General features: G+C 36.9%; 3 protein-coding genes across 3 annotated transcripts; all 3 read right to left on the bottom strand.

Annotated features, from left to right (window-relative positions):
- Positions 1 to 547: 547 nt before the first annotated feature.
- Positions 548 to 3,734, bottom strand: LOC105173677 (MOB kinase activator-like 1A). Its single transcript, XM_011095522.3, has 7 exons — positions 3,572 to 3,734; positions 3,111 to 3,159; positions 2,766 to 2,874; positions 1,809 to 1,902; positions 1,268 to 1,401; positions 1,019 to 1,182; positions 548 to 831 (listed from the first exon to the last, which is right to left on the bottom strand). Exons 1-7 carry the CDS (start codon positions 3,595 to 3,597, stop codon positions 760 to 762), a joined length of 648 nt encoding a protein of 215 aa, XP_011093824.1. The 5' UTR covers positions 3,598 to 3,734; the 3' UTR covers positions 548 to 759.
- A 3,218-nt stretch (positions 3,735 to 6,952) lies between these two features.
- On the bottom strand, positions 6,953 to 7,441 carry LOC148785097 (uncharacterized). Its single transcript, XM_088875222.1, has one exon. It carries the CDS (start codon positions 7,439 to 7,441, stop codon positions 6,953 to 6,955), a length of 489 nt encoding a protein of 162 aa, XP_088731348.1.
- Positions 7,442 to 9,843: 2,402 nt separating this feature from the next.
- LOC105173676 (MOB kinase activator-like 1A) lies at positions 9,844 to 12,832 on the bottom strand. Its single transcript, XM_088875261.1, has 7 exons — positions 12,587 to 12,832; positions 12,155 to 12,207; positions 11,865 to 11,973; positions 11,198 to 11,291; positions 10,770 to 10,903; positions 10,514 to 10,677; positions 9,844 to 10,286 (listed from the first exon to the last, which is right to left on the bottom strand). Exons 1-7 carry the CDS (start codon positions 12,606 to 12,608, stop codon positions 10,215 to 10,217), a joined length of 648 nt encoding a protein of 215 aa, XP_088731387.1. The 5' UTR covers positions 12,609 to 12,832; the 3' UTR covers positions 9,844 to 10,214.
- Positions 12,833 to 13,256: the final 424 nt, after the last annotated feature.

Raw genomic sequence — 13,256 nt, 5'->3', positions numbered from 1 at the left:
ATAAGCTACTACTTATTTCATATAGAAGGTATATGGATAATATCAGTAGTAATATGATTCCAGTGAAGAACCTAAAAGTTAGCTTATGGGACTCAGCATGCATCTATATCAGAAATGGTAGTAATGAAATTTACCTGAATTATCCCTCCCACATTTACTCTTTCCATGTTGATAGATGAAGCATTGACACTCTCTTTTGGTGCAGGGATTTTGGTGAAAAAATGTAAAGAAAATGCAGAAAACACAATGCTGTTTGTTGTGCTAAAAATAACACCAGGAAGGTAAGGTTGGGTTGGGGGGTGGGGTGGGGGAAGGAGGGAATGAGCTTTCCTCACAAAAGGCTCTCAGTGTTGACCGCAGAAACCAAATCTTGTACTTTCTGTGAGTTTTACTTTTTTTCCTAAATATAAACAAAGGATAATAGTTGTAAAAGCATACCTATATCAATCTACCCTTTACACCAGAACGAGTTAAAACTCAATTGCAGAAGCTTCAGCAAAGTGAGATCAAAACTAAAGCACAACACTCACATCTATGACACCACAGATGACGGCAAAAATACAATATACAAGCATAAAATGAGTGCAAGAGAGGTGTAGCATGTCACACACAACATTCATTCAACCAAATGATAGTCATAATAGTTGCTGGTTCAGCATTAAAAACAATAATAATGATAAGACTTAAACAAGCCAACACACTTCCAACTAGTTGATACAGCGCTAAATCCTTCCTTCTACCACTTTGTCATTGGCTCATCTAGCGTTGTAAGATAGACTCGATGATTTCCTCAAGAGGTGCGAGCTCCACCTTCTCAATTAAGCCAAATTCCTGCATTAGATGCAAACAAAGAATTCGTTAACCAGATTTGAATATGTTGGAAGCAAGAGTGTTGCTAATGGTTGTCTTAGCAAAGACAAAGATCAACTTAAGTGGGAAACAAATATATAAAAACGTTGGGGAAGAAAGTTAAGATGTATCAGAAATGTATTGGTTATGCGATTCTAGTATTAAGCACCTTTGTAAACAGAACGAAATGCTTGAAGCAAGTATTGAGATGAGCTTCCTCTTTCAGACTCACAACCTTCTGGAAGTGCGAGAGGTAGATATGAGCATACACACGGAACAACCGCTTCAGTATGGTCTTGACGACATCCTGAAAGTTGGGTGGAAATGGCACTCCTGCAGCAAATCAATGAAGTAAAACTATGTGGTAATTTGATCAGCAAAATAATGTCAAATTGAAGCAAAACAAACCATGACATACCGAACTTCTGGGGGAAAATGGCCTCGTTCTCAAGCTGAGCCTCAATCCAGTCCATTAAATACTCCACATATTGTGGAGCAGAAACCACTAGGGGTTTCTTTATGGTGACTCCATCAGCCCATCTGTATTCATACCTGTAGAAAGCAGACTCAAATCTCACACAATGTTATAGAATAAAGAGTGTTTTTTGCTAGAAGTAAGCTGGATTTTTTGTGTTTTGTTTTTCAACTGAGAAACATAGGTAGACCGGCTACAAACACTGTGTTCAGCATCAACCCAATGTAGGAAACTTAAGTCGTCTTTGCTTGCTCAAATGCCAATATGTGAAACATAGTACATATTTGAAAAGATACCACATCAACTCACATTCACAACCTAATTAACTTTCATGACCAATCAACAGAAACTGAGAGAATAAGCACCAAACTGCAGTGGGGCAGGGGGAGAGGATATGAAGTCATTACGTGTTACATTAGCCATAAGCCGTTATCTGATCTGTAATTAAGAACAACGCACGATGATAAAGAATAGAAGAACGTACTTTGGCCCTGCCGTCATCGTTGGACAAGTGGATGGTGTGCAGAATTCAGTCAGAGTTGCATAAAGAATGTTTACTTGATTGAAAAAGTCGACAGCTGCAACAAAGTAACATAACAGACGTACGGAATCAATTATGACAGAATCGCAAGATATGCATTGCTGTTTACTAGATCAGGGACTAAAGCAGATGATTCATTCAACGACCACAATAATTGCTCAGAGGAAAACCGACAGAAAGGAGACAACAACGGTAAGTAATGAAGAAAACGACAACTTCCATAGCAACTTTCTTTAAATGGAGAAAAGCATTAATATAGATCATGAGTAGCTATCCACAAAACCTAGGAGAATCGCTGCTCGTGCAGTTTAGCAACTTTCTTTAAATGGAGAAAAGCATTAATATAGATCATGAGTAGCTATCCACAAAACCTAGGAGAATCGCTGCTCGCGCTGAAAGAAACTGCACAGAGATAAAATGGACTTGCAGTTACATATGAAATAGCATATGATCAGGGGCTTGAATTTGCTATCAATTCTAGAACCATAATATAGAAACTTAGTAGTTCATTCATCCCTTCTAAAACAATTAGCTTCTGGAAGGGAAAAGAGAAGGATGTTGCACGCTTGTGCTTCATTCCAATTGTTTTCTTGAAATTTTTTAGCATCTGGGATAATTTTAATATCTTTGAAGGAAGCAAAATCTCTATGTACTCAGACGTCTTCTCAAGAACACCTTTTTCCCTCTATGACCAACATCAGATTTTAGTAACTGGAAACTAGTTGTACTACTTGTTTTAGATTTCAATGAGTCCATCCTTCAAATATAGTTGAATAAATCTGTAAATTCTCATGTCATTAGCATATCATGGCCTTAGAACCATAAAATTGTTACCATTCTGAACAAACCAGACGAACATGAGGAATCATGGACGAGCAAACCATTGAAGGAAGATCTTACTATTTACTGCCAGCCACTCATTGAGATCCTCCCCAATAGGAAGTTTTACAGCTTCCCTCAAGTTGCCGGCGCCCAAGGTGGCATCAATGTGCTTCTTAAGTTGCACTCCCTGCATAAATTGAAGCCTTGATGTTATTTATTTTCTGTTCCGGATAAAGAAACCACATACAACGATCAAACACCGTAATAAATACTTTTCCATTTCAAGTAACGAGCCCCAACATGCAAGTGATGGGATGATATTTCAGCTTAAAATTTTCAATTCATTTAGGGAATTTTTTGAGATATATAACTAAAGAATCAGAACCACAACTTTAGAACACAAGGAACTGATTAATAACACACCTTGCTTCCTGAAGGAGATCCCTTCTTCGGACGAAATGTTTTCTGGCTTCTGCAAGCATAGAAAGTCATGAAAAATCAACATGCATCGAAAATTAAACCAAGAATTTAAGAAAGTTGAGTAAAATTAAAAAGTTTTAACTGATATCATAGCAACATATTCAACTTGATTTGAACAAAGAATTTGTAAAATTGGCCATAAATGAAACTGCAAAATCTAATCAACCATTCAGCACAAAAATTCATATAAAAATTCACAGAGATCTGCAAAGCAAGAATGTTATGTGACACAATTCTGAACCTCAGTTGCACCAGTACCAAGAAGTATGCATGAACTAACCAAAATGAACTACAACAGAAACTCTGTGCAAATCAAGAAACAAAAATCAACATGCATGCAACAGAAAATCAGACAATTAAAGAACAACAACATATGAATCACAAACTGGAAGAAAGAAAATTACCTGCTTCCAAGTCCAAAAAGAGACATGATTTTGCTGAATTTTGAATAAAACCCCTTTACTCTAGTATCATAAGTTGCTGCTGCAATAGTTGATGAAGCGTTTGCATGTTTGCTTATATGGTATATATACACAGATGTGGAGGGGGAGGGGGGGGGGGGGGTGGCGTGGGGGAGGGGGTTAGGACAGTCTGGCGATGAAGAGTTCATGTAGTAGCCAAACTCCCCCTTCCCTCCCTTTCTCTCTTTCCACGTATGAATTCATACACGTATGAATCCATCCATACATCTATCTCTCTCTCTCTTTACATAAATTCATACAGGTGAGTATATATGTAAGCAGTGGGTAGAAGCAGACAAGAAAATTTGCCATTGCAAACTCATCTGCCGGAGTCCGTTACTCATTTCTGAGTTCCCTCCATTTATTACTACCTAGGAATCCATTCCAAACCTTGTTGGATTCTTGCCTTTTTCTCCCACTGTTTTTCTTTTTCCTTTTCCAGTATTATAACGAGCCACAGTCTAGTTGGTGAAATTGAGCCTCCGAGACGACTAAGTTGAGACCCATCGACCTGCACGACTGTGTCTCACACATATAAGGATTGGTCTAATTTAATAGTAATTATTGGTCTATTGTGGTCATACTTATTAATTAATTATATATATTTAATAAATATTGGCAATTTGTATATATGGATCACTGATAATTCAATGTAATCAATTCGCTAAAAAAGCAAAAAAGCAATAAAATATAAGGCACATTTACACAATATAATGCTCCTAATCTTATTGCATATTTTTACTATTTACCAATTATTGCACATTGTCATTTTTTGATTTAATTTTCTCAAGTCACTAATTAACCTGCTATATATTGAATCTTGCTAGCTAGTTGATTATTAATATTGTATTCACAACACTATTAAAAAAAATGAATTATTTCTTACATTATGAATTATCAATAATCAATACTTTTTATAATAATTAAACAGAATCAATGTGAAAATTTAAGTACAGACAATGATTAATTACCATTTACCTTGATTTTAGTTAGAACAAAAAAATTAAGCTTTCATATTGGTTTTGTATGATTGTGGTAGAAATCTGCCACAAGTTTTAAAACATGATCATTTATGGTGTAGAAAATAATTATTTTTTTTGTAATATATATTGTTTGTCAACTAATTTGTTTAATTGTACTGAAACTTTATTTAAAAGTTAAACAACTAAATCATCAATTAATTTACACAACTAACCATGAATTGGATCCATTTAAAATTGATTATTAATCCAAATAAGATCCATGCTACATTAAAATTTAATTAAATCTAATGAAATTTACCATTTCTAAAAGAAAAATTAATTAAATCCAACCCATCTGAACACATTTAAAAATATCTTAAAGTCAACCTAATCCAAAATTAGTTGGCTTGGATTGGACTATAGGTTGTAACCCAAATTGTCACATTTAATTCTAAATTTGATTATTAGTCATAATACTGGCATTTATTTATTTTTTGATTGCAATTTTCAATGTCATGTTTTTTTTTTGGGGGGGGGGGGTTCCTATAATTTTAAATTTCTATTCTTATTAACTGTTGTTCTACGGACATAAATTATGATTCTGAAAACTATTGATACATATGTACCGAAATAACAATGCACAAAATTAATCACCAATAACCCTCCCTCCACACCCCCCCCCCCCCCAAAAAAAAAAAAAATTGGAGCAATTAGGATTTTGCATGATTTGGATTTTTGATAAGTCGTTCTAATTTAATAAGATAGTTGATCTTTTATTTGCAGGACAGGCACAACATTATTAATTCTTATGATGGATTTTGATCGATAAATTTGATGGTAGGAATTTCAAACTATAAATTCTTCACCCTTGTTTGGATAATTTCATATTACAAAAAAAATTCAAATTGTTCATCTTTTATTTGAGGGTTAATTACATTAGACGAACAATGTTGATGTGAGCAAAAAAAAGTTACCTAAAATTTTAATTTTAGCCCTCATTTAATGTTTTTTTAAGATAAAGGTAATTTGCATTAATGAAATTAAAAACTAATGTACAACTACTGAGCTAGTTTTTGGAATCCATGGGATCGTCCAAAGTCAGTACAAAACTAAAAACTGCAAACTAAAAGGGACATTTGAGCTAAGAATACGCTGTTTCACATGTTCTAATATGAGTTCAGCAATTTCTGTAGGTGTCTACGATTTTTGTTGGAACCTTTGTGCATTTCGTTCTCTCCAAATGTGATAAACTATAGCCGCCAGTAGAGCCTTATAAGCAATATTAATGACCCATTCAGATGGAGAATGTTGTCGAGGTTACACATTTTTTGGTCCAGCCTATGAATTTGGGAGGAAAGTTAAAAAGTTCAAGAGCTGCCAGTAAGAAGTCTCATTCTACCATATCACAGTCTTATATAAATCCACTTTAACAACACAACGAGTAGGTAATTGCTTCTGCTTGTAAGTTGCAAACAGTTCTTGAGCCAGTAATATGTTAACAACAATTTTCCTTCCCAAAACTAATGCATTTTGAGAAATATGCACCAATACTCCAATAACCCCCCTGCATTCGTGTCACTAATATCTTGGCTGTGGGTTTATAGAGGACGTTGCAACAGGCTATCGATTGAAAATCTACCACAGTATTTGGGCTATGTACCTTGGGGATGAGGACCAACAAGGTAGCATTAATCTGCTTAAGCATTTTGCCCGTGAGAAAGAAGTCCAACAATGTGTCAGTAACATTTTCACTAATTAAAGACCATGGCAGTTTAAAGGAGCAAGCTGAGTATCCATTTGGCCCTGGAGCTTTGTCATCCGAGATGCTTAATAAAGCGTCATACACCTCTCTCCTCTGTATCGGCCTCATTAATTCATCAGCCTCATCAGTGGTAAGTATATGCTGAACCCAAGGTGCGAGATACAGTAGGTTAATATCTCATACGTAGCCTCACGCCCTAGTAATGTATGAAAGAAGTTCACAAAATCCTTTTGCACCCCAATTTTGTCAGTAAGAAGTTCAATTCCTCTTGCACACCAATGTTGTAAGTAAGGACCTCAACTTGGGGAGTTGTAATTTGAAAGACCCTTTGCATGATTCTTTTCTATTGTATCCTCTTAAAAAATTCCTGGAGCATTGATCCCCATCTTTTAGCCAATGCAGTTTAGCACGTTACTTAAGACTAGCTTGCTTCTGGCCCACCGTAGCTATATAGACCTTCCGACAAGTGTTAGCAAGATCTTGTAGTAGTGAGTTACAACTGAATTTTTTGCATAACTCCTGCGCGGTGGCAAGGAACTTTGCAGTCATTTGAACGTTTTGGGTAAGATCTCCCTTCTTTTTATGCAGAACTCGAAATGTTCATTTCAGCAACTGGAGCTTCTTCACCACCCCGTACATAGCTGCACCATGAATGTTATGTTGCCACATTTTTCCCAACTCTTGTAAGAATTTCGGGTGCTTCGCCAAGTAGTTATCAAATCGAAAAATGGTTGGCGCATGCAATACTTGGCCCCCTTGCAAGATGAGCAGTGAATGGTCAGAAGTTTTTGGGTTCGAGTTGATATAGTAGCTCTCCGGCCACCTGCTCAGCCAAGTCTCTTTCGCCATGACCCTATCCAGTCTCTTCCATAGTCCACGTGGTGCTTCACTTTGATTAAACCATGTGTACAAATAACCTCTCATGGGTAGAGTGGTAAAGCCTGCTGCTATCACACAATTATGAAATTCACCCATGGCTGAGGTGGACGTTGCATGATTTCCTTTGATTTTACTTTGATCGAGCACTATATTAAAATCATCCATGAGCAGCCATGGACTTTGATCTATGCCATCTGCACAATATACCATAGATTCCTTCGCACTCTTACTTCATTATCCCCATAGATGACCCCTATCAAACATGTAGAATTATTTTGTAGGGCCGTCAATTGGCACTGGATGAGTTGTCAATGCACCATCAAAATTTCAATCATTTGGGTCCCAAGCAACCAAAATCCGATTTCCCACCTCTCCCTGATCAATGAACCATTCCCAATTCTTCAATGTAGCAGCTTGCACACGATGGAAATTAGTGTCAGCTACTCTCGTTTCTAGTAAATCACAGAACTTCAGCCGAAACTTCTTCACGAGCTCTGCCACTACAATTTGATGTGCTCTGCGGTTTAGGCCTCTAACATTCCAAGTAGCAGCTAGAATCATGGCACACCCTCCTTAGGGTTGCTTTCATTAGGGCCCTTAATGATTCCCCTAACTCTCCGCCCTATAACAAGGGTTGAAAAGGATTGTATAGCACTATCTCCTTCACTTTCTCTAGGCGTGGGGAGTATGTAGGTGGGTTCGTTATATGATTGAGGTTGTCTGCCCCCCCGAGCACAGTGGTTACCTCAGTGGCTACTACAACATGGCTCTGACTTGAATCATCTATATTCACTTGTATGTTACTATTTCTTTTGTCATCCCTTATTGAACGAACCTTTTGCTCCTTCTTTGGGACATAGATATTAACAGGGGGTTTCTCTTGTCCCTTGATTAAGGGGCAGTTAACTTGGGGGTGCCCCAACGATCTACATTTGAGGCACTTACTAGGAATCCATTCATATTTCACATCCACTTTGCATGAAGCTAGCTGCCCCTTGTCGATACTTGGTATCATTACCACCAAATGTTTCGGCAATTTTGCATTGTACTCTAGCATGACGCATACTCTTGCATAGTCCAATCGAGTACACGTGTGCCTAATAGCACCCGGGTACAATGGTTTGCCCATCCCACTCTCCACAATGCTAAGTCCATCATCTGTCCACAATCCCACTGGTAGATGTTTGAACTTGATCCATATTGGAACCTGTGTATGACAATGTTTCTTAAGAGACAGTCCTAATTTCCATCGCTGTAGGACTATTGGTTGGTCTTGGAACAACCAAGGACCACCGTCTATGACTTCTTCCATAACACTTACCGTTTTGAATTGAAAAAAATAAAACCTATTGAAAGTGGGGATACCTCTATGACATCTGCCCAAATGGATTAGACATAGACATTAAGTTGGGGGAAGTATGGGTTGCGTCCAAGAAAGTAACCTACCGTCGTTGTACTCCATCTTTTTTATCCAGATTGCACCATCTTAGTCGTTGGATGGACCACCACTTCCCATTTTTGCACAGATGGGGAACGTACTTTAGCATTTTTTTGGAAGAGTTGTGTAACCCCTGGGCAAATCGGCTCCCCATTTCTTGTAATCGTATGTTTCTAATAAAGATTTATTGGGCTAACAACTGCTCCACTATCTTAATGCCAACATGCATAGCTGGAGTAGGCACATCAGACCTTCCCCTTCCCACTGTCGGAGGATTAGTGCTAGAAACCATCGTAGAAGTAAGGGTATTCTCCTGCATGGTCGTCATATATGGTTGTTGGGGGTCAGCCGCATCAGCCTTCGAGTCCATAAGTACATCATTCTTGGGGAACTGAGCTTCCCATTTAGATGATCCAGAATTGGAAACGTTTCAGCATCCCCATATTCAAAGACACGCTCCGCTAATCCTAGGAACTGTTTGAAGTGAAATATGGAGTGAAGTTCCTCATCTCCCGCTGATTCACCGTCCTCACCAGCTTCCTCCTCTGTCACCTATCTATGTCTGCTATCCCTAGGTTTAGGGTTAGACACCGCATATGTGTTCATGGTGTGTGAGAGAGAGATCAGAGCATTTAATAAAATATTTATACCTCTCAAACCACTACTCTATATTTCTCTCTCACATTCTCCTCCCATTCATTAAATATTCCCATATAATAATTTATTTCTTATAAGAAAAAAAATATAATGATGTTAATCTCACTTCATATATATATATATATATCACATTCATTCCTTTTTAAGTACGAATATATGCACGAGAATATTAAATGAGGGCAAAATTGAAAAGTTATATATTTTCTTTTTGCTCGCGGCATTTTTCGTTCTAACCCTAATGGAGAGGAGTTAGGTGTAAATGGATAATTTTTAGAGGGGTGTAAATTTAATTTTAATTTTTCTTTTAGAGAAAGTATAATTTCGTATTTTTAAAAGAAATCTAAGTGTAATTAATCCTTTATTTTAAAACATATTTCGTAAAGTATTGATAAATTTCATAAATTTTTTGATACGGAATCATTTGAAATCCTTTCAATGAAACCTTGCATCCAAATGACCAACCTAAAGAACTAGTCAAGAGAGTTTCTGGGATTTTTGATTGAATATTAGACTGTGCTTCACTTGTATGTAAACTTCAATTAGTAAGATGATCATAACAGTGATGAAACTTCTGTACCTCACGTAAACTTCAGCAAACAAAGATGATACCTAATGTCGAGCAACATTTACATCTGTAACACCAAAAAGATGGTAGATGAACTCGCACATAGAGCGCGAGAGAGGTTGTAGCACTTCGCATATGGCGTTTCGTGCAACCAAAGATTAGTCGAATTAGTTGCTGGTTTGCCATTGAAAACAGAACAAAGAGGAAGACATAAACAATCCATTGCGCTTGAAAATAGATAGCCGGTTGCCTGTTATGCACCACTAGCTCATCAGCTTTAAAACCTTCCTACTTCCGCTTTGTCACTGGCTCAACAAGGTTTTCTAGCGTTGTAAGATAGAGTCGATGATTTCATTGAGAGGTGCAAGCTCTGCCTTCTCAATTAAGCCAAATTCCTGCATCGGATGCAGTCAGAAAATCGATAACCCCCAAACACTTTAAGAGTCTATCTTTAAAATAAGATTTATCATCTTGTAAGTTCTAAAAATATCTTATAAGATGTATGATCTTATAAAATGTTTTAAATAAGCTTAGGCAAACACCTCTAAGTCTGAGATTGTCGGAGGAAAGAGTAGTGCCAATAGGTTGCATTAGGCAAAGACAAAGAAAGATGATAGCCTACCGATGTAAACAGAACAAAATGCTTAAAGCAAGTGTTGAGATGAGCTTCCTCTTTCAGACTCACAATCTTCTGGAAATGCGAGTGATAGATATGGGCGTACACACGAAACAACCGCTTCAATATGGTTTTGACAACATCCTGAAAGTTGGGTGGGAATGGTACTCCTGCAGGCAAATGAATGAAATTATAAAAATGTGGTCATTTGATCAGTAAAATAATGCGAAACATTAACAGATAGCAAAGATAACCACCATACCCAACTTCTGGGGAAAAATGGCCTCGTCGTCCAGCTGAGACTCAATCCAGTCCATTAAATACTCAGCGTATTGTGGAGCAGAAACGACTATGGGTTTCTTTATGGTCACTCCGTCTGCCCATCTGTACTCATACCTGTAAAACGCAGACTCAACTAAATAATGTATTGTTTGTGAAATATCAGCAGGCGTGCTATGCACATTACATTCTGTGTCTATCCAAAAAAATGTTGGAAGCTAAAAAACTTGTCTTTGCTTTGTAAAATGTCAATAGATGCTAAACAGATAGTATATCAGATCTTCAATTAGAGATTGAAAAGATATGTAATTTACACTACCAATCTGAATAAGCATCATACACAAACACATATGCAGTCATCTGATCTGTAATTAAGAACAACAGAGGATGATAAAGAATAGAAGAACATACTTTGGCCCAGCCATCATTGTTGGACAAGTTGAAGACGTGCAGAATTCAGTGAGAGTGCCATGGAGAATGTTTACTTGATTAAAGAAGTCCACAGCTGTACAAAGTAATGTAACAGATGTATGGAATCAATTACTACAAAATTCACAAGATATGCAGAGTTGTTTATTACATAAGGGATGAAAGCAGATGGTCCAAAATTCAACCACAACAATGATGGCACAGGGGAAACGAGCAGAAATAAGACAACAACGGTAAGTGCGAAGAAAGCAACAACATTACCAAAACCACTTCACAATACTCAATTTGGAGGAAGCAAAATCTCATTATACTTAGAAGTCTTAATATGGTGACTCCTCATAAGCATGCAATGAATACCATTCTTTTCCTTTTTCCATTGATCATGTCTTGTGACTATTGTTAGATCACAATACTGACTGGGACGTCCGCGCGAGAACATTTTCTCCTATTTACAAAACCCAAACTACTTATCCTACAAGCGTTGCATTTGAATAAGTCCGTCCTTCAAATAGAAGACAATAAAATTTTCAATTCCTTTTAAGTCATTTGTGTATCACAATCCCGGAACCATAAAGTGGCGCTGTTCTAAACAAAGTACACGAACAGCTGAGAAATCAAAGATGAGCAGATCATCTTAGAAACATCTTACTATTTACTGCCAACCACTCGTTAAGATCCTCCCCTGTGGGAAGTTTTACAGCTTCCCTCAAGTTACCACTGCCCAAGGTGGCATCTATGTGCTTCTTGAGTTGCACACCCTGCATAAATCAATACCGTGATGATTTTTAGTTTCCGTTCCAACTGAAAGAAACCACATACACAGATTAAACGCCTTCATAATATTTCCCATTTTCAATTCACCAGGGAATTTTTCAAGATACATAACCAAAGAATCGGCTATCGCAACTTTGAAACTCAAATGACTGATCAATGACAGACCTTGCTGCCGGAAGGAGAACCCTTCTTCGGACGGAATGTTTTCTGGTTTCTGCACTTATTCAATGTTATGAAAAATCAGCATATATTGCAAAATTACACCAAGAAATCAAGAAGGATATGTCAAATTCAAGTCCTTTAACTTATATCAAAACCATCTTAAAAAAAACTTCTTTAAATAAAAAATTGTAAAAGATAACCTAGACCACTATAGTCAAAATGATTCACAAAGATTTGCAGAGCAAGAATGTAATGCGACACAATCACAACATTACCAAGAAGTAAGCATGAACTGACCAATATGAATTAGAACAGAAACTCTGTGAAAATCAAGAAACAAAAAATCACATGCATGCAACAGGAAAAAACAATAGAATATCAGACAATTTAACAAACAACATATGATCATAAACTGGAAGAGAGAAAATTTCCTGCTTCCAAGAGCAAAAAGACTCATGATTATGCTGAGTGTGTTGAATATTGAATAAACCGCCCTTAGTCTAGTAGGCCTAGTATCATAAGTTGTTGCTGCTGCAGTAGTTGAAGGGCTTTACATGTTTGCTTATCTGGAATTTATATATACATATGTAGAGGAGGTGGGGTGGGGATTAGGACAGACTGGCATGAAGAGTTCAGGTAGTAGCCAAACTCCCCGAATCCCCCCCCCCCCTCCCTCCATAAATATATACAGGTGAGTATGTATAAATATGCATATGTAAGCAGTGGGTCAAAACAGACAAGAACTTCGCCATTGCTAACTCAGCTGCCTGATTCTGTTGCTAACTTCTCACTGAATGTTACTTCCCCTCTATTTATTACTACTCAGAAATGTGAGAATCCATTTCTAACCTTTGGATTTTGCATTTCTCCCACAATTCATTTACTATTATTATCCGTCATGACGTGTATTTTTTCATGCATATAATAAATAATTTTATATATTTTAAAATATATTATAAATAAAAATAAAATTAATAAATTACATTTAAAAATAAATAAATAAACAAAACCAATTTAAGTATTATCGGCATAATAAAAGAATTTGTACAGTATTATCAAAATAACGTGGAGCCGCTTTAATTAAAAAAAATGAGTGATTACAATT

Source organism: Sesamum indicum, linkage group LG11 (assembly GCF_026168435.1).
Source record: "Sesamum indicum cultivar Baizhima isolate 11 linkage group LG11, ASM2616843v1, whole genome shotgun sequence".
In the NCBI taxonomy this organism is placed as follows: Eukaryota; Viridiplantae; Streptophyta; class Magnoliopsida; order Lamiales; family Pedaliaceae; genus Sesamum; species Sesamum indicum.
Note: the sequence above shows the minus strand (reverse complement) of the source record. Positions and strands in the feature narration are given on the sequence as shown.

Coding starts and splice junctions, on each gene's coding strand:
- LOC148785097 (XM_088875222.1), bottom strand. CDS start 7,441: ATGGTATATTGTGCAGATGGCATAGATCAAAGTCCATGGCTGCTCATG.
- LOC105173677 (XM_011095522.3), bottom strand. CDS start 3,597: ATGTCTCTTTTTGGACTTGGAAGCAG. Junction 3,160..3,571: donor CTTTTTGGACTTGGAAGCAG/GTAATTTTCTTT, acceptor CTATGCTTGCAG/AAGCCAGAAAACATTTCGTC. Junction 1,903..2,765: donor TGAGTGGCTGGCAGTAAATA/GTAAGATCTTCC, acceptor ACTTTGTTGCAG/CTGTCGACTTTTTCAATCAA.
- LOC105173676 (XM_088875261.1), bottom strand. CDS start 12,608: ATGAGTCTTTTTGCTCTTGGAA. Junction 12,208..12,586: donor GAGTCTTTTTGCTCTTGGAA/GCAGGAAATTTT, acceptor CATTGAATAAGT/GCAGAAACCAGAAAACATTC. Junction 10,287..10,513: donor ATTTTGTTCTGTTTACATCG/GTAGGCTATCAT, acceptor CATCCGATGCAG/GAATTTGGCTTAATTGAGAA.